Consider the following 23,776-nt stretch of genomic DNA (forward strand, 5'->3'; position numbering starts at 1 on the left):
TACAATTTAAAATAGGCTAAAAAAATTTTTTTAAGTGCATACAGAGTTAACACTGTGCCAATTACACTTAAATTAACAAGCTGATTCTCATGGTTTAGTTAAGTGGTACATTTTTAGTATGGATTTCTTTACAAATGCAGATGGTTTAGTTACCTGGTGGTAGCTACAATATTAAACTCCCTAAGGCCTTGTGTGCAGTGTTTACAGTCTTAGTTCCTGCATTTGAAAGCAGGTGAGCAAGTTATTTTATTAGACAGGCCTTCTACTGTCAATGTGTTATAAACATATCCTGAATTCCCTCACATCGTGTTAGATTAGCTCTTTTTTGGCATGCCATGCCACGTCCCTGTTTCTCAGGAGTAGGAGGAGGGCTTTCGCGTGGAGCAGGTATCTATTACCTGTATCACGTGGGTGTTGGCCAGGTAGGGCGCACACAAAACCAGCGCGAGCTGAGCAGCCATTACGGAGCAGAGCCAGGGGTTCCGGACTGGATTGCATCGACACTCACGCGATTAAAAGGCCACGGAACGCGTAAAGGAGTCCGAGCCCGGCACTGATTTGTCCGTAGGTGTGGGGTCACTGGGGTCTTCGCTTCTCTCTCACCTGGAGTTGAGCTCTAGGGTTTTCTTTTGGCATCGGGGTGGTGACAATAGTTTTTCCTTCTTAAAATGACGGTTAATCCCGATTATTTGGTGCTTTTATTCACCACCACATCTGGCGCAAGTGGGGACCAATTGGGAACGGATGAAAAGGAAATTGTACAGTTGATCTGGCAAGTCGTGGATTTGGCGACTAAACAGGTATTTTCATATTTCATCCTGATGGTGTACGTTTGCATGTTTGTGTGTATGCGTGTGTAGTAATTGTGGTGGGGGCGAGAGAATGAGTTAGAAATAATACTAATCATTTTTCAGTAGTCTGCAGCTTAAATTGATATAGGCCTAATACCATAAAAAATAAAAAAAATAAATAAAAAAAATGATGATGACAAGAGTCTAAGGCCAAGTGTTAATTTATGTAAGGAATTTTTATTGGATTTTTTTAATTGATTTTTTTTTACATTTGTATACTCTAAAACATTTTAAATTTTAAATTGAATGCTTTATGAGGTAATCTAAATAAACTGGTTTAAAGACAAAAATATTATTTAACATTTAGGTCACTCCAAAAAATAATTTTATGGGTTAGATCAGGTAGAAATAGCTTCTTAAGCTAACAATTGCAGGTTACCACTTTTTTTTTCTGTGTATACAAGTACTGATCATTCATCCTGTCTCCTTGCTCTTAGGCTGGACGAGTAAATGAACTGCTTGTCAAACCGGAGCACATTGAGCTCTCTGAGGAGTGTCAGGAGGTGAGTGGTCTCACCGAGGAGGCCTTGACAACTGCTGCTCCACTCGAGGAAGCCATTGACCAGGTGATCATTCTCATATTTATCTGTCGAGAGACAAATAACCCTGCATTTATAACAAAACAATGGGGCTTAAATACAGTAACATAATACAGCTAACAAACGTCAAATATACAGTTATGAGGAATGTTTTTCTTGAATTGTGTCAGTTCTATTTAGAAGTCCTATTTCTTACTTAATTTGGTGGTTCTGAATGCATAAAGGATGTTTGCATTTGTGAGTTCCTAGTACCATACTTAAGACATCTCCTTTAACCAATGGATCCTTTGAATAGACAGCTGAACTATTCGATTTGTCTACACACCATGTTGCATATCTTAGCAATAAATTATTAAAAACAGATTATTAGACAGTTTGCGGTTTGATGCTTGCACAAGCAGTAATTTGTGGGTATAGATTAAACACCACCACATGAAAGTGGGTGACTTCATTTACTTAAATAGTTTCTACATGTGCAGTTGAATCAGCGGTTATGTGCGGAGGTGGACCCAGATGCGGGGAACACCTTCTGCCTCTGTATGGATGGACAGCTTCACATGCGTCAAGTCCTGCATCCCGAGGCCTCCAGCAAGGTATGAAACTGTAAACACTGCAACTGAGTGGATGATATATGTAGTAGAGTAGTAAGGGATTTGCAGGCTTGGTTAATAACCTTGTTTTTTTTTTTTTTATTGTTTTTCAGAATATTTTGTTGCCTGAGTGTTTCTTCTCATTTTTTGATCTGCGGAAAGAGTTTAAGAAAAAATTCCCGTCAGAAGGGGAATTGAAAGACTTGAATCTTCAGGTCATGGCTGACTGTATCCTTAAATTTTTGTCTTTTTTGAAATTCTCAAATAGGTCAAAGTTGATTAAAGCACATATTAGTTCTTTAATTGTCTTGCAGCTGACAGCCAGTGTAAGAAAGTTGAGTTTGAGTGTGCATGAGAGAGAGAGAGAGAGAGAGAGAGAGAGAGAGAGAGAGAGAGAGAGAGAGAGAGAGAGAGAGATAGGCAACAGGGTGTTGGTTGCAGGATCCCAAGGTTTTGAAATGCAAATTAACCTCACAATAGTGTGGGCTCATTGAGGCAGCAAGAGAAAGCCAAGAGTGTTTAGCCAACAAGCTTAACCTGTCACACCTATGTTGTAACATCTTAATGACTACACACAATGCAATAGCACAGCCCAGTAAGAAAGGTTAATCGAAAGTCATACTCTACTTCCATGTTTACATTGTGCTTTTATGCAAGACTATTGCATTTCAGTGGTTCTTTTACTTTTAAAAACCATGCCTTTGTTGTTCCTTGTGTCCTTACTGTGTTATTAACGGGTAATTAAGGTGTCGGCAGTAACTCTAAGCACTAACTCTGTATTCCTTGACTGTTGTGGTCAGATCTAAATGTGGTTGTAGATTCATCTCTTCATGCTTTCACTTCTTACAAGGTTGAACAGATGTCAAATATTGTTTTAGCATTCCTCTCTGAGCCTGTTTGTAAGTTCTCTCAACTTATACAGTATATACTGTATATTATCATCTACATATATGGATTTAATATCCTCTAGTGTCTTTGGTATGAACATTCTTTGTTCTCGTTCATAGGCCATACATTTTTCTGTCCTGAAAAAGTGAATGATAAGTTTGAGACTGGCACCTGGTAAGAGCTAACAAACATTTGTCTGCAAATGTGTTCAGTTTATGTGAGAAACATTTTTTGCAGTGCTTCTTGTTTAAGTTACACAAAAGATAAAGGGATAGTTCATCCAAAAATGAAAATTCTGTCATCATTTACTCACCCTCACGTTGTTCCAAACCCATTTCACTCACGATGGAACACAAAAGGAGATCTTAGGTAGTGTTCGTCTCTGTCACCATTCACTTAAATTTCATATTTTTTCATACAGTGAAAGTGAATGGTGACTGGGGCTGCCAAACATCTCCCTTTGTGTTCCATGGAAGAAAGAAAGTCATATGGGCTTGGAACATCATGAGGGTGAATAAATGACTGAATTTGTATTTTTGGGAGAACTGTTCCTTTTAATATATTTTTTCCCTATGTGTGTTCCGTGTAGTAGTAAGATGGAGAGGGTAGACGATAACACAGTGATCAGAGCTCGAGGTCTTCCCTGGCAGTCCTCAGACCAGGATATCGCTCGCTTCTTCAGGGGTCTCAACATCGCCAAGTATGCACACAAAACCTGCAAACCACCCACAGCCAACATTAACACATAATTATCATGCAATCTGTGTACAATGGCAATCAAAAGTTGAATACCTGTCTAACGAATAACTCTTTGTGTGTGTAGAGGAGGTGCTGCGTTGTGTCTAAATGCTCAGGGCAGGAGGAATGGAGAAGCACTGGTGCGGTTTGAGAGTGAGGAGCACAGGGATCTGGCCCTGCAGAGACACAAGCATCACATGGGCACCAGATACATTGAGGTGCGCCAACAACTAGTAATAAAGATAAAATTGTTGCCAATAGAGGGATTCCTGAACTTTTTTTGCCACCTGAACCCCTATGATCTAAATTGTTTTTTATTATTCTATCCATGCTCACTAATGAAATTTTGATGTTGTTTTTTTTTCCTTATTTGTATTTGCATTTAAATGAACATATATATTTTTATGTCATTTCTTGTTATTATTACACATTTGTATTTAATTTAATTCAGCATTACCATTTTTATCACAATCTCATGAGCCACCTTTTCTCATGAAGATCTGTTTGGGAAACAGAGAAGCCCTGCTTCTTTAAAAAAAAAAAAAAAAAGTTGCATTTTGCATTCTGGTGAACTGAAGTCCAGTTGCATGCACCATACATGCTTTTTTCTTTTTGATTGTAGTAATACTGATGTGAAAGCTTTTCACATGTATACAGTAACACTATTTTGCAATGCAGGTTTACAAGGCAACAGGTGAAGACTTTCTAAAGATAGCAGGAGGTAAAAATATCACATCTTTGTCCCTGAGTTTGCATGCGTGTGAGATGTGGATATATTATTTAGCACCCTCAAGGGGATGAATACAAATGTAGCATAAACTGCTGTCTGTTATAGTATATGGTTAGCTGACATGAAATACTTTAACGAAGTTGACATGTGAGTGACATACTCCTGAAACTATTTTAAACAGCATTTTTCTAATTCTCTTATAATTATTATTATGCATAAAGCTTCATGACTTTAATTGAGATATTACATGGAGTATTTGTACTTTTAAAAATTATCTGGTCACATCATAGAACCATTTAAAATGAACTAGTGATGGCAATAAGTTGTTTAAGAATTGTAAAAAAAAAAAAAATTGTCCATTGTCAAAAGTCCATTGATACATTATGCATTATGTAATTACCCATATATCATATTATTCCTAAGTTTGTGGTCAGTCAGTAAGATTTGAATTAGTTTTATTGTCTGTTTTGTATGTTTCTAGCTTGCATCTATTCTGAAAAAAATGTTTACATAAAAATATGCTTCATGTGGTATCATCTAAATTAGCTGGTTTTATTCAAGTAAAAACATTTTTTAACATAACTGAATCAACCTGAATACATTAGGTTACACCAACAAAACAAATTATAAGGGTTAGATCTGATAGAAATAGCTTTTTAAGGTAACCGTTGCAGGTTACAACTTTTTTCAGTGTACAGTATGTTGAGCGGCTCACTCATATGTGAATGTTTGACTGACAGGTACCTCTAATGAAGTGGCCAATTTTCTGTCGAGGGAGAATCAGGTTATTGTGCGCATGCGTGGACTTCCGTTCACTGCCACCGCGGAGCAGGTGCTGCAGTTCTTCTCCCCGGCTTGCCCTGTGACTGACGGCAGCGACGGCATTCTCTTTGTACGCTTTCCCGATGGCAGGCCCACTGGGGACGCTTTTGTCCTGTTCTCCTGTGAGGACCATGCTCAGAACGCACTGAAGAAACACAAGGACATCCTGGGCAAGAGATACATAGAGCTCTTCAAGAGCACTGCAGCCGAGGTACAACAGGTGAGAGAGCAACACGTCCTATTTGGTTTGATTTACTGTGAGAAAAAAAATGGTCAGGTAACCTAAAAAATGTGCTTCATGTGGTAACATCTAAATTAACTTGTTTCATTCAAGTCAGAAATATTATTTAATATGACAAAATGAAAATGAATACATTAGGTTACACCAACAAAAGTAATATTAAGGGTCAGATCAAGTGCAAATAGTACTTTAAAGGGACATTCCACCCAAAACTGAAAATGCTGTTATCATTTACTCACCCTGATGTTGTTCTAAATCACTATGACTTTCTTTCTTCCATGGAGAACAAAAGGAGATGTTTGGCAGAATGTCAGCCTCAGTCACCATTCACTTTCATTGTATAAAGATGCCATTCTGTCTAACATCTCCTTTTGTACTCCATGGAAGAAAGAAAGTATTATATGGAACAACATGAGGGTGAGTAAATGATGACAGAATTGTCATTTTTCAGCTATCCCTTTAAGCTAACAGCTGCACATAAGCATTTTTTACAGTGTTGTTTGGATTGTATTTTAGTTTGTTTGAAAGATTATACAGGCAGAGTAAAGGCGTGTGAGTGTGTGTACAAATACTTGTACTCTAGATGAACGGCCAGCTCACTGAACAAACAATCAACTTGGCAGCCTGTAAAAAATTAGCTTTTCAATGCTCTCATAAAATTATTATCCCAAATCAGGTTATCTTAGTCCTCACCTTCTTCAGATTAAAAACCTTTCAAATTTCATTGTGGTGCTGAATTTGTAGATTTACTTGGAATTTCTTGTGTGTGTTAATATTTAGTTGTTGTCCAAATTATCAAACCAAGGCTACTCATCCATAGCAGCTGGCTGAGCAGACCTCATGTGTATTTGACTGGGAAGTGTGCTGTCTATAATGGGGCTTTTCCACTGCACGGTACAGCTCGACTCGACTCAGCTCACTTTTTGGGGGTTTTCCACTGTGGATGGTACATGGTACTTTTTTTAGTACCACCTCGGTCGAGGTTCCAAGCGAGCCGAGCCGATACTAAATGTGACGTCAAAACCCTGCAGATCACTGATTGGTCAGAGAGAATCGTCACTACCTGTGTCACTGGATTTGCGACACAGGACATCAACCTGCTAGTTTTATTTTATAGTATAGTATAATTTGTTCACGCGACTTTCAAATTGTAAAAAGAAATGGCTGTGCACAAAACCACGCCGTGGTCAATAAACGAGGTGCAGACGTTCCTCTCGTTAGCGACGAACGAAACGACGCGAAACGAAAAAGTCTTTCAGGAAGTGTCTCAGCTGTTGGCCACACACGGCTACCACCGGACCTACCAACAGTGTAGGGAAAAGTTAAAAAAACATAAAAGTGACTACAGAACCATCAAGGACCACAGCGGCCGGAGTGGTTCAAACAGAAGAAAGTGGAAGTGGTTCGATCAAATGGACACTATCTATGGCAATAGACCAGTGAGCAATGGGAGGGAGAGTGCCCTGGACTCGGCATTGTTGGAGTCCACGATGGAGGATGGTACATTTTGTTACGTTAACTCTATATTCTGCTTGAAAGCTTCACTTTGTTTAGTTGACCAGCTACTGGAAAGCTTGCTTCTAAAACAACCAGGCCAATTTAACTGTTACACTTGTGTAAAATCACCATGCAACAACTGCTTTATGCAGCACAACGAGCTAGTAGTTAACAGCTAGCGGTCATGTTATTGTTTATGTATGTGTCGCTTTAAGATGATGTCATGGCTGTAGAGGCGGCGCAACTATGAAGATCAGCCTATAATCCCACCCACGTTGAGGCGGCACTAAACTGCAGTGGAAAAGCAAGCTCAGAAAAGTAAAGCGAGCAGAGTCAAGTCGAACAGTAACGTGCAGTGGAAAAGTGCCATAAGTACCCTAAAGTGGCAGTGAGGACTTTCTCGCCTGCTCAAAAAGGAAGTGGAGGCTTAGGCAGGCCTGATCTGGTAAAGTTCCAACAAATATAAAACCTAAACCCCTATCTAAAACATAGTAGGGACATGGTCTTCTTATATTTGGGTGTGCTTGAAGACACAGACTAGAAATAGACCAATAATGGGTTTGATAATAGATATATTTTTACCAATATTCACACTTTTCACTTAACCAGTTTTTGGTTCCTTAATATCGAGAAAATAACTGATAAATAGCAAAGAAAGTTAGGAAACATTCTGCTTTGTCATAACCGATTTTCGTCTGCAGTTATATTGTTATAATGTTGTTATTGTTATAATAATTATTATTATTAAAATACTAATAATGCACATATTTTTGTTGTAGTCTAATGATTATTTAGTTGTGTCAAAAGGCAGAAATAAGACAAATGAAAATAATTTTTGCAAATGGCGGGGTTACCATAGTCACTTGACAGCATTTGTGGTATAATGATGATTACCACAAAAATTAATTTCGACTCATCCCTTCTTTTATTTAAAAAATGCAAAAATCTGGGTTACAGTGAGGCACTATGGAAGTGAATGGGGACAATGAAAGTGAATGTGGCCAATTGTTGGAGGGTTTAAACACAGAAATGTGAACCTTATAATTTTATAAAAGCACTTGCATTAATTCTTCTGTTAAAACTCATGTGTTATTTGAACTGTAAAGTTGTGTAAATTGTCATTTTTACAGTCATTTTAGGGTTTTAGGGTTTGTTGACATTACATCGTCATGGTAACGAAGTTGTAAAATTGTCTTTAACTTTACACAGAAAAGGTTATTAAGTGATTTTTATCACACTAAAATCCTGTTTGCACTCATATCCTTTATGTCTTGTGGCTATACTTTTGAAACAGTGAGTATTTTAACGTTCAAAAATTGGCCCCCATTCACTTCCATTGTAAGTGCCTCACTGTAACCCAGATTTTTGCTTTTTTTTTTTTTAAAGAAATGGAGGGACAAGTCGAAATACATTTTTGTGGTAATCATATTATGCCACAAATGTGTTAATTGAGCTTAACTTGTATTGAACCCAAACTATTCCTTTAAGTCTTTGAAATTAATAAAATGTTTACAAAGTCATGGATAAGTCATGGACATTCCTATAGTGAATATTAATTTTTATGCTCCGTTCTAAAATATTACATTGGCTAGCAAAGACTCTTTGAGAATGCAATCTATTTAAAATGATTCGTTAAAGTCCACATACAGTAATAATGATCGACTGAAAAAATTATGGAAATGAATATAATGGTGTAGGTCATAAGAAAGAATTCTAGACAATCTCTGCACAGACATGCCAAAGTTTTCTTATCATGTGTTTAAATGATCGGAAACATATCTGAGTCTCTGAACAAGTACAATTAAGTACAATTCATCCCTCATCCCTGTACCTGAAGCTGTAAACAAGACAGAAGTCCTCTTGATTATATGTGTCTGTGTAGTATTGTCTCTGCTTTCGTGCATGTCCAGACATTTTACTCTAGCATGTGTGTATTTGTATGTGTCAGGTACTGAACAGATACTCATCAGCCCCATTAATACCAGTGGCCCCCTCCCCCATCTTATCTGTGGTGCCACAGCCCACATTCGTGCCCCCAACAGCAGCAGTGACAGGTATCCGGGACTGTGTGAGATTGAGGGGTCTGCCTTACGATGCCACCATCCAGGATATATTGGTTTTCCTGGGAGAATACACAGCTGACATCAAACCTCATGGAGTGCACATGGTGTTGAACCAGCAGGTAATGCTCTCAGATCCACTTATAGTCTAATAAACTGTCATATACACTGAAATCAGAAGGTACTGACTGACTTTGAATTCATATGGAATTCGTTAAATACAATAAACAATAACTTACCTATGTACTTAATAATGTGTTCTGTCAATGAGTTCTCCCCCTTCGGCACTGCCAGAACAACCGTTCCATAAAAAAGATGATGAATCACTCAGTGCAGCAGCTTCTGTCAGGACTTGTGTTTCTTCATTCCTTTAAAATGTGTTTCTGAATTGACTGTCATGCCTCAGTCCATATAATATCTTAAAGTGCTGGTGGGTTGCGACCCAAAATTAATACATTAAAATGTTATTATATTATAAATTAAATTAAATTAAAATATGTAATTATGTTATTTAGATTTTAAGAAAACAATTTTTTTTAATAAAAGTTTGACCAAAAAACAATTTTGGTACTGTGTTTGGTCACCAAATAATGTCTAATGTAAAATCTGGGTCCCAAAGCAAATCCAGCTAAGAAGAACCACTGTCTTACAGCATGCTGCATGCTCCACATGATGTAAAGCCAATTCAAATATTTTCCATACAAACCCACAGGAACCTAAAAAATAGGCTTGTACATCTGCAGTCAAAAACAAAGAAAACCTGCATGTAATACATTCAGTATCAGAGTCCAAGCTGATGGCTTTGTGCTCTTGGTCTTGCATTTTTAAAGGGATAGTTCACCCAAAAATTAACACAAATTAACATTATCATGCCATCCCAAATGTGAATAACTTTCTTTCTTCTGCTTAACACAAACAAAGATTTCTAGAAGAATATCTCAGCTCTGTAGGTCCATACAATGCATGTGGATGGTGACCAACAATTGGAAGGTCTAAAATGCACTTAAAGGCAAAATAAAAGTAATTAATACGACTCCAGTGGTTAAATACATATCTTTAGAAGCTATATGATAAGTGTGAGTGAGAAACAGATCAATATTTAAGTCCTTTTTTACTATAAATTATCCTCCTTGCCCAGTAGGTGGCGATATGCACAAAGATTGCGAATCGCCAAAAACAAAAGGTGTAAATGTGGTGATTTTATACTTAGGACTTAAATATTGATCTGTTTCTCACCCACACTTATATCGCTTCTGAAGACATGGATTAAAAAATGGGAGTCACAAGGATTACTTTTATGTTACCTTTATGTGCTTTTGTAGCATCAAAATTTTGGTACCCATTCACTTGCATTGTAAGGACCTACAGAGCTGAGATATTCTTCTAAAAATCTTTGTGTTCTGCAGAAGAAAGAAAGTCAAATACATCTTGGATGACATGAGGGTGAGTAAATGATGAGGGAATTTTCATTTTTTGGGTGAACGATACCTTTTAAAAATTAAAAAATTGGTTTGATTTACAGGGTTTCATCCTTTTTTAAACTGAGTTTATATCAACATTTGTGTATGTGTGTTTGGTCAGGGTCGTCCAACGGGTGATGCTTTTATCCAGATGCGTTCGGCAGATCGGGCATTCCTGGCAGCCCAGCACTGTCATAAACGCAGCATGAAGGGGCGTTATGTGGAGGTGTTTGCGTGCTCTGCTCAGGAGATGAACATCGTGCTGATGGGGGGAACGCTCAACAGGAGCGGCCTCTCGCCGCCGCCATGTAAGTTACGACGTAAGTGCTGCTGGGCTCTGGGGCTGCTTCTCTCAGCTGTGTGTGCGGGTAGGTGGCGCTTCACGCCTTCCTGTTTTTTCCCCTTCTTCTCATTCATTCATTCACTTATTCATTCATTCATTTGGTGGGTGTCCTGTCCAGATTCTTCCAGAAGTGGGCAGGAATGGGCATCAGGAGCAGTAGGAATTTAATTGGGTGAATGTTTTTGTCAATTCAGGTCTGATGACTGTAATATATAGCCTAAGTTACTCAGATGCTTTTCCACAGCAGTGGAACTGTGGGCTTTGATTGGGGGTGATTTTGAATCATTCTAATTTTACACAAGATTTCAATCCACATCATAATGTCATATCACCAGTCGCACTTTCTCTGAAACACATTGTGTAATGAAGGCACACGTGGAGCACGTGTCTCTTTGGTGTAGTATACATTTCTCTCTTCTTCAGTTCTAGTCCTGGATAGATTGTCAAATCAGTAACTTTCCTACTGTAATAACTAGGGCTGGGCGATTTTTGAATATTCACAATATATTTGCAATGGTTTTGCTTGATATATAAAATTAAGCAACGCTGAGAGTAATGCAGAGATTTGAATGTGCTTTTTTAAGATTCCTAATGATTAGTTATTATACCACTTTTGCAATAACCAGTGTTGGGCAGTGTATTGAATATTCACAATATTTTTGCAATGATTTGCTTTTGATATAAAATTAAGCAACATCGAGAATATCGTTTTTAAATGAGCAATGCGAGGATGTGAGCATGCAGGGTTTTTCTTGGCTAAAAAAATGGTCTTCGGTGGTGGTTTACGTTGACGTTCGGTTCATCACAATGCAGTAGTTATTTTTACATAATTGCAATTAATATTTAAGATAAGTTGTTGCATTTCATGTTTGTAATGAATATTATTTATTTTTGATCATCTTATCATCTAGAAACGTTTCTAGAGTTTTTTGTAATTCAAGGTGCGGTGGGAAATCAAACTAACTTAATACCTTTTGATATAGGGCTCGTTATAATATTCATGAGTAAACCACGTCACTGATTTGTGACTGTGCTTCTATAGTAAATATGTTTGTTTCCTACTTCATTACAGATATTGTTTTTCTTTTATCAGACTCTTAATGATTTAGGAATATTTGAAGCCAAACCAGGCCAATTTGTTTCCTAATATAAAACATCATTAGAACAGGAAATATATTACAATATTACATGACTTTCTTCATGATACACATGATATTCTACATTGTGGCCTACTTGCCCTTGTGTTAAGGCCATGGATTGCTCCTCAGTTGTTAGTTAGGCAGTCTTTCTTAAAAAATAAACTGTTCATTTGTTATGAAAAAATAATAGCCTAAACAAAACCTTTAAAAACGTAACTTTAATACAACTACCACAGTTGTAATGGGAAAATCTATTAAAGTTTACTGTGATAAATGCTAGTGTGTTGGGTGTGTTGATGTGAAGTCTTGTAATTGATGCTGGTGGAGGTGTTTTCTCTTTCCCTCGTCAGTGTTGTTCAGAATGTCGGTGCTGTATCCATTTGAAATGGCTGAATCGCCCCATAGCACTTTAAAATAGAAAATTCTCATGTAGAATTCAAATGGGTCGCATGAGGTTTGTTATGCGCCGTGATATCGAGGGAAGACCAGTTTAATCGTGCATGTGATCCGCTCTGCGCTATCCTATCACCGGAGCTCGCATATCGAGTGAAGCCTGGTTGATGCGCGTATGGCAAGCTCTTTTATCATTTAATATTCAGATTTGACTATCCATAATTATGTTTTACTAGTCAAAACTCCATTTTCAGATATCTGTTGTGCATTTTTGACTAGTAGTAATTCACATTTAAGAAATCTACAATGCATGTCCTAATTGAATTTTTTGATATCTGAAACTAAGATATGACTAGGCAAAATATAGTTGTAGATATCTTGAATTGGATATATGACTAGTCAATATTTAATAGGAGATATCTTTAATTTGAATTATTACTAGTCAATTTTCATTTAAAGATATCTGTAATGTGTGTATATATATAGATGTTTCAAATTGATTACAGACCAGGAAGATCTTTATTTGGAGATATCTGCAATTATTAATCTGACGGGGAATAATTTTAATCAACATTAAATCAACATTCTTATTAGTGACAATTCCTTTATAGATATCTAAAATGCTTATGCAAATTGCCTCTCTGCTATGCCCCGCCTTACAAAAAAAACAAAAAAACAATCCTACCTTGGAAATGTTTGCCGTCCGCCATTTAGTCTGATAAAGAATTGACCTTTTAATGTTAGTCTTGCATGTTTGGTTTATTTTAAACAGAATTTTGCAATTAAAAATAAATAAAAATCCAATAATAAGGAACAATGATGATGGAGCACTTGTAAAAATGATTTGTATCAGCCATCATTCCCAAATAAACTCAAATAAAATCAGAAGGGACCCCTAATTTTAACTACCTTTATTGCTCCATGTCTCCTCACTCCAACACAGCAGTACTTCTCTGTGTTGCTGTTACACACTGCCATCAAGTGGACTATAACGGTATTGGCAAATAATACACAAGCATGTTTAATATAAAATTGTTGAATGACGCCTCGCTCTTTTTTGTGTTTAAAGATTTTAACGGATTAAAAATGTATTTACCCAATTTCACATTTTTATAGATTGTATAATAATAAATTCAAAAGACCCGTTTGTGGTTGTCTGTCTTTATTAATCATTTACACTTAAATTGGTCCGTGCTGCAACACATAACAATCACTTTGCTACACATAGTTAACTGGAGATCTTTTAACATATATAAATGCATCAAGATATTGTTTATTAAGTTGTCAAGCATCGACTTAATCTTTCTGTTAGCAGCTAGTTACTTTAACAGCTTCGATAGCGTTACGTAATGAAGAGTCATTGCACGTCACAACACAGCAGATCGACTAGGAGTAAGGGCAATTTAGATATCTGAAAATATAATTTTGACTAGTCAAAACTGAATTACAGATATCTCTAATCATCTTTGTAGATGTGTGACGTGACAACTGACGAAATCTGTGATGTCATTGCAGATATCTTAAATGGAATTTCGACTAGGCAAAATATATTAACAGATATCTTTAATGTTCTTTCTTACTAGTCAAATTATAATTGCAGATATCTCAAATTAGCATTCTGACTAAATGCAATTGTAGATATCTACAATATAATTACGGATAGTTAGACAAAAGCTTTAAAAGACAAAACAGCTTGCGGTATGCACGCCAGCTGACGTGTGCACCAGTTTATAGTACGACAGAGAAAAGCACATCACTTGCGTTAGAGATTCTGCACTACATGCAAGTGATAACAGTCTGCAATCACCCAGTGCACATCCGCCTACCACATGAGAATTGTAACCACTGTATTTAGTGCTTATTCATCTTGCTTTCAGCGTTTTACGGAAAAATGCTATATGAAAACTGGTGTTCTAAGCGAGTCAAAAGCAAAAACTATGTTTATGGTTTGTAAGCTTGATTCGTATCAATGAATCAGTTCAAAATAACTGTCTTTTTAAGTTACTCGATTCATTGCTCTAATTCAACAAATTGTACTTAAAAAATATTCATAGCGGTGTTTGCGTGTGATTTTTATTTTTAGTGTATTACATGATATAGTAAATATAATGTATACAGCATGTACATAAATATTGCTGTTTTTAATACATTATTATGTTGAATTATTGGTGCATATAAATGAAAATTATTAAATCGAATTCTTGTATTCATTTTACTGTGTTTTAGTTTTTAAACATTTAAACATTTCAATAGAAATGGCTGTTTGGTTGAAATGATGGCTCTTCTGATTTAACAAATAACCCTTTAAAGCCATTTAGGAACAAGTACATACATATATATATATTATATATAAATATACAGTGCTGGGTAGTAACAGGTTACATTTAATCTGGATTACGTAATCAGATTACAAAAATCAAGTACTTGTAATTGGATTAAATTACATTTGATTTTAAAATACTCAATCGGACTACAGTTACTTTTTGATAGATTACATGATTACATGTTAACAAGGCAAGGGCAGTAAATTGTTAATAATTGATCATTCTAATCATTCTCTTTTTTCAATCTTTTACATTTTTCATTCTAAATCAGCACACCGTTGATATACGTTCGGTTAGTCTTTGAGTGTTTTCGGAAGAGAGGGGAGGGGGACAGTTGTGTGTATTGAACTCAGAACCTCTACTAGCCAGCCAGGTGAAGATGGAGCGGTCTACCTCAGCATTTAACCACTGGATCTATAGAGATAATTTCATTTTTAAGAATGAAATTACACCAAAGGTGTGCAGTTCGCACACATATTGAACTTAATTGCTTCAAAGGATCTAGTGGATGCCATCTCTAAGGGTCCTGCCCGCAGGGTACACATAGTTCAACTGCAAAATTTGCAGCAATATGGAGCAAAGCCCATGGCTGTACTGTTGTTTCTGATGCAGTGGAGTCCACTCCATGAAACTTGACATAAAACTTGAAACAACTGTTCCTTGTGTGACTCAGTGGAACACTGCAGTTTTAAAATATTCTGCTCTTTTAGAATATTTTTGCTGTTCAAAAGATAATATCTTGCACCTCAGCTTTGGAATAGGTGATGGACTATCAGTAAGCAGTAAGGGTTAAAAGTGTTTCAGTGTTTTTAGATGAAAGCTTTGACCTAGCAACGTCATTGCTGTTGATTTTATGGTCATTAATGTCCGTCATGTTGCTATTGTTTTATGCACTTAAAACGAACTTAATGTCTCAGTGTTTTGAATTATAAACTTTGGCGATGCACTGTCATTGCTGTTAGATTTAATGTTTATGTCATTCAAGTAATGTTTACTGCACCTTTTAAAAATGTCAAGGAGCTCTTTCTGTGTGGCTCTTTTTGTTAGTAATATAGAATGGAATACATTTTCATCCTCTTTGTACTTTTATGTTAAAATGATTATCCTACTCAAATGCATGTGACATAAAATAAAATAGAATTAGGTTGAAAGTAATCCAAAAGTAATCATATTAGAATACTCCAAAAATGTAATCTGCAAGATTACGTTACTGATTGCATTGTCATGTAATTTGTAATCAGTACCGGATTGCAATTCACAAGTAATCCGCCCAGCACTGTAAATATCTACAGTATATAAATACATATTGAATATACTGAACAATATAGGCTGAACTAATATAGAGATTTTTGCTACATCGCCCAACCCTACTAACAACCAACAGCTGCACGTAGAAGCCCCAGCACTCCACAAGTGGAGTTCGATTAAAGGAGTCTGAATGCTGGCTGTTTGTGCAGGCACAGCCTGTGCTGATGGGTGGAAGGAACATACCTGACTTGTAGCTGAATTACAGTGGCAGATATTGATGGTTTTGGGTTAAGGTCTACTGCATGCCTTGTGAGCGTGTCACTATGATCAAAATAGAGGGTGTATGTGATGTAAAGACTGGGACTGACATTTTAATAGAAACTTGTTGGACAGAGGAATTTCTTTATTGAAGTTAACTGGTATTTTGCCAACTCAGTGAGCAAAGTATTTGGCATATTTAAAGGCTTCACACATGATAGATGAGATTTGAAATCATAACTGGAGTGTTAAAGGGATAGTTCAAACAAAAATTACAATTCTGTCATTGTTTGCTCACCCTCACATTGTTCAAAACCTGTATGAGTTTCTTTCCTCCGAGGAACACAAAAGGAAATGGTAGGCAGAATGTAATGGACTGACAGCCTCAGTCACCATTTACTTTTACTGCATCTTTTTCCATAAAATGAAAGTGAATGGTGACTGTGTAAATGATGACAGAATTTTCATTTTTGGGTGAACTAACCCTTTAAGTATGTTGCATGCAAGGCAATTGGCTGCCGCTAGACAGCAGTTCATTTCACAGTGTGACAGGTGTTTGAAGTGGGCTTTTGAGGTGGCTACTGCTGGTGTTTTGGTTTTCCCATGCTCCAGCTTGTTGACAGAGTTTATTTGCCCTGCATTGTTCCTTGTTTGTATGATGGGATGACTGCATGAGCCTCTGATGACAAACAATGAATAGGACATGAAACAGGCTGTGAATGTAGTTTAAGAAAACCGTTAAACACATAAAGCCCACATTGTAATTGACTTAGGTTCAGTCAGTACCACACCCTTGACTGATCACTTACAAGTCTTATGATTGAAAAAGTTTGTAGATGGGAAAGCTCTACAAGCATGATTTCATTCAGAATCATGTCTGGTTCAGAGTTAAGCAGGTTTGTTTTTCACGCAATAATTTTGTAATGTCCCACCTGCCCTTCCCCCATTTCAGGTTTGTCCCCTCCATCATATTCGTTTCCTCTTGGGACGGCTGTCTTTCCTGCTGGAGCTGTCCTTCCAGCAGGGGCGGTGCTACCTGCTGAGCCAGCAGCTATTTACCCCTCCCAGTTCCTGCTGAGTCCCCGGCCCCTGGCCCCAACCACTACGTTCTACCCTGCCAATAACCCACTGTACATGAACTACACCGCCTATTATCCCAGGTGAGGGTTTTCATATTCCTGTTATCGTTGTTTTCCACAGTTAATCTAGAATAAGTAATGTAATAGAGCAATGTTATGTCCTGGATAAGAAATACAGTAAGCTATAATTCCATTTACAGAAGATGATTGCATTCCACTTATCGCTGTTTAATGCTGAAGTGTGTAATTTCTAGGTCACTAGCATCACTAAATGGAATTGGATAATTAATAATTTGCTATTGACAGTGTTGGGTAGATTACTTATTAAATATATTCTGGAAGTGATTATAAATTACACAACTAAAATAGTAATCTGTAACATAATCTTTTTTACCCTGTTTATACCTGGTATTAAAGGGATAGTTCACCCAAAAATTAAAATTCTCTCATTATTTACTCACCCTCATGATATCTCAGGTGTGTATGACTTTCTCTCTTCAACAGAACACATTTGAAGAAAATTAGAAAAATATCTTATCTCAGTAGGCCCTTAAAATGCAAGTGGATGGTGATCCGATTTTTGAAGCTCCAAAAATGTCAGACAGTCAGCATAAATGTCATTGATATGACATCAGCTGTTAAATTATTGTCTTCTAAAGTGATACGATCGCTTTAGGTGCGAAAAAAGATCAATATTTAAGTACTTTTTAACTCTAAATCATCGCTTCGGGTAAGCTTCACAAGAGGGTGGAGTCCAAGTGGTCTCTCGTGTGATGTATTCTGCTGCCATGATACAGAGGTAATCTCATGTTCTCCACTCGGCTGAAACATCCAGGTTAAGCACACAAATGCACCATTGTGAGTAAAGAAACAGATAAATACAGATTTAAACCAAAACCAACCAAACTACTATACAGCGTTCCTCCTTCTCACTTGTAAACAGCGCAGCTCTTCCGGTTGTGACTCACATGTGCCAGTTCTCGAATGTTTCAAATGCCAATGCGAGTACGTCACACTTGCATACCACTACTGAACGGAAGCATGAGTTAAAAAAAAAAAAGTACTTAAATATTTATATTTTTCACACCAAAAGCGATCGTGTTGCTTTAGAAAACATTAATTTAACAATTGGTGTCATATTGATGACATTTATGCTGACTGTCTGTGATTTTTGGAGCTTCTAAAGAGAAATCTCCATTCACTTGCATTTTAAGGACCTACTGAGCTGCAGATATTCTTGCTTTTCATAAATGTGCATGCATGTTGATTTCAGACACACTGAAGAAGATTCGTGAAGTTCTCGTGTTTTAATCGGTAAATGTGTCAGGCTCACTGACCAGAAGGGCAAGATTAGCGAAAACAGTCATTAAGTGTGACACCCCCCCACCCAATTTGAGTTGTTCTGAGTCTGCTAGTGTAGAGCCAGCTTAACCGGCAAAGTTAAAATTCTTGTTTTAGCGCAGTGGTCGATTGACAGGTGAGAGGTGGTGCTTCGCTGTTACCGGGACACATTCAGGATGGATTAGCATTTACACCTCAAATGTGATGTGGTTACATGCGTTTTTTGACCACATTCTTATGTAGTTTTTGTGATCTGATCACAAAATGTGTTAGACCTCATTTACTACTGTATTTAGTGCTAACCACATGCGATCTGATCACCAAAAACGCATCTTAATACCAGGTGTAACCGGGGTCTTAGATGACACTTTTAGGCAATCTAATCTGGATTACTGATGGATTACTTATTGCTAATTTATTTGAGTCAAAACTGATATATTATGTAATCGTTATGTAATCATGTAATCCATAAAGTAGTAACTGGATTCTGATTACACACAGTTTAAATTGTAATGTAATCCAATTAAAAATACAAAATTTTTGTAATCCATATTAGGCTACATGTAGTCCATTACTAACTAACATTGTCTTTTAGTCAGACAAACAGATAGTCCAGCCCCATACTCAAACCATTGGTCAAGCCAATGTTGCTGTGTCTGACTGGTCAGGATACTCAAACAGTGTTTTGATAGCGTCACAGAGCAACTCTGCCCTACAAAGGCAAAATGCAGTAACTGTGCCAACACTGAAAATGACTTAATTGTTTTTGCTTGTCCAGCCAAATGTGAATTATCACATTTCACAATCTGTTTTCTCTGGATCTGAGCATAGTTAAACCAAACCGCCTGTCACATGACAGAACCTAGTCTGAGAGACCCGTTTTGGTGCACTAGACAAATTATACCATTATGTGATATCAGGACACTCGCCAGTAGAATTGTTATTTTTTTTTACATATAAAAGCAGCATAGATAGTTGTCTGTTTAACGAAGTTTCGTAAAGTGTGAATATTTATATACATTACATATATGTGTAAGCGTGTAATATTTGTGTTTGAGGGTAATGTATTTTGTGTTTAAATGTTGTTTTTGTGTTAGTTGCCTGTGTATTTTTTGTTAATGTAAATGAGCTTTTGCCTCAGGCAATTTTGATGAGCTGCTTAAATGAAGCTCTGAAGAGGCTAAACATAATGACTTTGTTTTTAAGAAGGACTTGCACAACTATGAAAGGGTGTGTTCACAAGGGTAACAGACTGCACAGGTCTTTCAACAGAGCTATAATGCCCATTTTAGTGCACTCCATTGTGGAAGAACTGGTTCACACATACGTGTGCATACGTGTGTATGTGAGATATAAGGACAGAGAAATAAGATGAACATTATTTAGCTATGAGAAGGTCACATAAATGTAAAGACGAACTCCATAAATCAAACTATCACTGTGCAGTATCTACTTTAGTAGAAATACTGGAAAGACTTTATAGTGGTAATATGTGGTAATTATTATAAAATTAATTCTATTTGCATGTCAGAACCCATGTCATTATGCTATACAAATGAAAGTGATGTGTGTATATTTTTGTTAAACGTTTAAAGACTTTTTCCAGTTTCCTATCCCAATGTGCAAAAAGAACTATAAGTAAGCCATTCCTGGTTGATTCCTTTTGAAAAGTGAAAAACGGTTCTTTTAAAACATTGCTCTGTTTATTTAAACCTTAAAACACAGCAACATTGGCTCAACCAATAATAATCTGTTTTTCGACCAATGGTGGACACCTGTTTGAAATTTATCCATAGGTTTGCAGTTCAGTTTGGTGACGCAAATGGCACAGACATACACAGTTTACCTTTTAATGCTTTGTACACCAAATTGTGATTTCTGTTGTTAATGTTTATAATTTCATGTAAATCTGTTGTCTAACCACAGCCCACCTGGCTCCCCCCCTAACATCAGCTACTTCCCTGCTGGCCACACCCCTTCAGCTGGCTCAGTCCTCTCAGCCCCACCCACAGCACTGATACAAATGCAAGGCCACGCCCCTTCCCACGCTTACAATAGTGGGGTTAAAGGGATCCTCAGCATGGTTCATGGATATCAGGTGTGTTTAAAATACACATCCACTCACAAATGACTCTAATAGCGGTACATTATGTCAGTGTGAATGCAGAAAAGGGACAGGAATTTGTGCCTGTAGGATATAATCATTTTGAGTTAAAATGCCCTTCGAATAGCAGGTAACTAAATGATAAAATTAACTGAAAATTAAACTACAGTATTGACAGGCAGCTATTAATGGTCTCTTGCAATGTTATTGAGCACCACTGATCCAAATACAAGTCCCAGATTGTTCCACACCATAAAGTGTGTGTGTTTATTGGCAGGGCAGTGCTGGATTGTAGGGAACATTAAGGTGTGTCCTGTATCCTGCGGTGTTCATCATTGAAGATTTAGATGCTTTAGTGGGTTTGAGTAACAGGGCCACATAGTTGCATTGTCACACTCCCTCTGTGTGCTGAACAGGTTCCTCTGGTCTGAATTTCCTCACAGACATTGAGTTAAGGTGCGGTGCATTGGCCTGCTCTAACCTGAATGCTGTTTCTCATATGTTCAGTTGCTATGGGAGACCACTGTTAGGTTTCTGCAGGTGTAGATCAGGATAAGGCAAAAGGACTCACAATAAATAAACAATCTCATAAATGACTTCTTTTTAGCTTTGGAGATTGAGAATGTTTTTTACTTTAGTTTCAGTTTTTCTGAATTTTTACTTATTTAATGAAAGTATTGCATTCAGTTTTCATTGTGGTTCCATTTTGTTCATTCAAATACTGCTCATACATTCTTAAGGCAAAGTACACTTCAATTGTCAGTGTTGCTGATCACTCCGCATGCAGTATGTGTGATGCAAATTTCGTCATTTCGACTCTCCTCACGCGGGCCAGATTTTCTCGACACGCAGACAGTCCTAGTCTGTGTGCATCGTAGGCGCATGCGTTGCAGGGGCAAAGGCAATACGGTCGATGGGCGCAAACTGATTGGGAATGCAGAAAAACAAAAAAGAAGCATACTCAAGTCTATAGTTTTTTTTTTTTTTTTTTGCACAAACCTACAGTACAATAGTATTCAAATACTTATAAATATATACATTACTGTTTAAAAGTTTTTGGCAGTTGTAAAAAATCTTGTATAGAGAGGATGTTTTCTTTTTTTTTTTTTTAAAGTGCCTAAATAATTTTCATTTATAATGTAACTTCAGATAAAGTGCAGTAAACCTAAAAAAAAACTAAATCAATATTTGGTGTGACCACCATATGCCTTTAAAACAGAAATATTCTTATGAATAGATTATAAAAACAACTGGGCTCTGGCAATGCACAACCACAATGTGTGCTTTTCTTCTATACAGGCTGTACATTTTGCCTAAGGCAGTTTGCTTGTTAGTCAGTAGGAGTGCTATTACTCATTTGTGGTGGGGCTTATTACTAATAATGAGGCATAAGCATGTATCTCTTGAGTAAACCTAATTTCTTTCTTTCTTTTTTAGCCAGGCAACAATGATGCCTTGGTAACTCTCCCCCCTGTGCTGTCGGCCAAGCAGCCTATTGGAGACCAGACTGTAGGAGGCGGGGCCTATATTGACTTGCAGTTGCTTTAAGCCAAACCATTCACAAGGCCACACCCCTGTGGTGGAGCATGGATTTAATAAACCCCCTTAAAACAAAGCAGTTTATGCCATTCCTTAGATTAGCTATTTATATGAGAATTTTTTTAAGAAATATATGTATTTTGACATTAATGTATATTGCACATTGTTTTTTTGTTTTGTTTATGCATTAGAGCTAATATTCTACTCATAAGGTTGTTTTGCTGAAGTAAGAAATGTGTTTGTATGTTTGTGTACATACATGCACGTGCAGTGATGTTCACTCAGGAAATAGCTCCTCGAACCAGGGTCTAAAAGACTAACTGCCGAATCAAGATTTTCACCGATACCATAAATTTAAGCCAAAAAACCTGAAAAAAAGTTTGTATGTGTGTGTTAGTGCCTATTTCCCTGTTGATGTGACTACTATGAGTATGTGTAAATATGTGGAGGCCTTTTTTTCTTTGAAGGTTTTAAAATGCATGATGAAGTTCAAAGAGCCAGCTTTTTCAACATGTTTACAAGATTCTGCAAATCCGTACATTATGCGCAATGTAGTGTGTGGATGCCTGCAACTTTATAGTTGTGCAGCCTCATTGTTAGGTGATTTTAATGAAACCTGTCAAGAAAAACTCCTGGTCCTTTTTTACTTTGAAATCAAAAGAAACATGTAAGAAATTATATTTTGCATGTAGAAAATTAAGCCTATTTTTAAGGGCATTAAGATTTTTTACATTGTGACATTTTTTGTGACAGTTCCACACATTTTACCCCCAATTCTCAGTATCGCAATGTAAAAAAAAAAAAAAGACAAAAAAAAAAAGGTTATTATGATATTTTTACTGTAAAACAATAATAATAATAAAATTACTGTTATGGTAATGAGGGGAAAAAAAGGAATGGTAAAACAACCTCAACTGGTAAAATGTGCTTAAGTGTCCTGAAAATAGTTTCTCAATGCAAAAAATGAAGCATAAGTGTAGGCTTCATTTCAGCACAATATATTTTACTTGTGTATATATGTATATATTTTGCATTGATTTGGGTTTAAATATGACCAGGACATTTTCTTAACAGGTTTCGTGAGAATCGCCCTTTTGCCAAAATTGCTCAGAAGCAAAATCAGGAACAATTAATTTAGTGCTTTATACCCGTGTCTGTGTGTCACGAATCAAAAATATGCATTGTCCTTAATGTACAAAACCCTATAGATAAATGTTCTAGTTGTGTGTGTAGTAAATGTATCCCAATTGATGTATGACATGCGTGTGTGTGTGTGCTTGAACATGTGTATTATTTCATGTGCACACCATAACCAAGTCAATGCATGTGTGTTTATTTACTGCACTCAGAGAGTGTTTCGAGCCTGCTGTAATGCACACAGGTGTATTTTCACCCATTGTCTGTGTATTAAGGAGAGTGTTTGTGTTGAATGTGAACAGGTTTATTTGTTACCTGCAACTGTATCCCATCTGTAACCTTCTGTTTGTTTATGCCAATGTGCCTTGTATATTATACCCTGTGCTTTTTATTAAATAATGAGTAATTTGCATGTTTAAGCTTTTATGAGCTGTAGGAGTAAAGCAAGTAGTACT

General features: G+C 36.8%; 1 protein-coding gene across 2 annotated transcripts; it reads left to right on the forward strand.

Moving 5' to 3' along the window:
• The first annotated feature begins 421 nt into the window (after positions 1 to 421).
• On the forward strand, positions 422 to 23,731 carry esrp1 (epithelial splicing regulatory protein 1). Of its 2 annotated transcripts, none has more exons than XM_051718680.1 (15): positions 422 to 800; positions 1,289 to 1,417; positions 1,870 to 1,983; positions 2,094 to 2,208; positions 2,781 to 2,879; positions 2,988 to 3,042; positions 3,458 to 3,568; positions 3,692 to 3,824; positions 4,285 to 4,327; positions 5,077 to 5,378; positions 8,845 to 9,078; positions 10,538 to 10,736; positions 17,074 to 17,281; positions 20,468 to 20,639; positions 22,083 to 23,731. In XM_051718680.1, the coding sequence occupies exons 1-15, from the start codon at positions 669 to 671 to the stop codon at positions 22,191 to 22,193; spliced, it is 2,157 nt and encodes a 718-aa protein (XP_051574640.1). In that variant the 5' UTR covers positions 422 to 668; the 3' UTR covers positions 22,194 to 23,731. The 2 variants fall into 2 exon arrangements, with proteins under 2 accessions (XP_051574640.1, XP_051574641.1); XM_051718681.1 differs by having other exon boundaries at positions 10,538 to 10,724.
• The last annotated feature ends 45 nt before the right edge of the window (positions 23,732 to 23,776 follow it).

This window comes from Myxocyprinus asiaticus, chromosome 15 (assembly GCF_019703515.2).
Source record: "Myxocyprinus asiaticus isolate MX2 ecotype Aquarium Trade chromosome 15, UBuf_Myxa_2, whole genome shotgun sequence".
Taxonomy (NCBI): Eukaryota; Metazoa; Chordata; class Actinopteri; order Cypriniformes; family Catostomidae; genus Myxocyprinus; species Myxocyprinus asiaticus.

Coding starts and splice junctions, on each gene's coding strand:
- esrp1 (XM_051718680.1), top strand. CDS start 669: ATGACGGTTAATCCCGATTATTTGGTGCTTTTATTCACCACCACATCT. Junction 801..1,288: donor TGGATTTGGCGACTAAACAG/GTATTTTCATAT, acceptor CCTTGCTCTTAG/GCTGGACGAGTAAATGAACT. Junction 4,328..5,076: donor CTTTCTAAAGATAGCAGGAG/GTAAAAATATCA, acceptor TTTGACTGACAG/GTACCTCTAATGAAGTGGCC.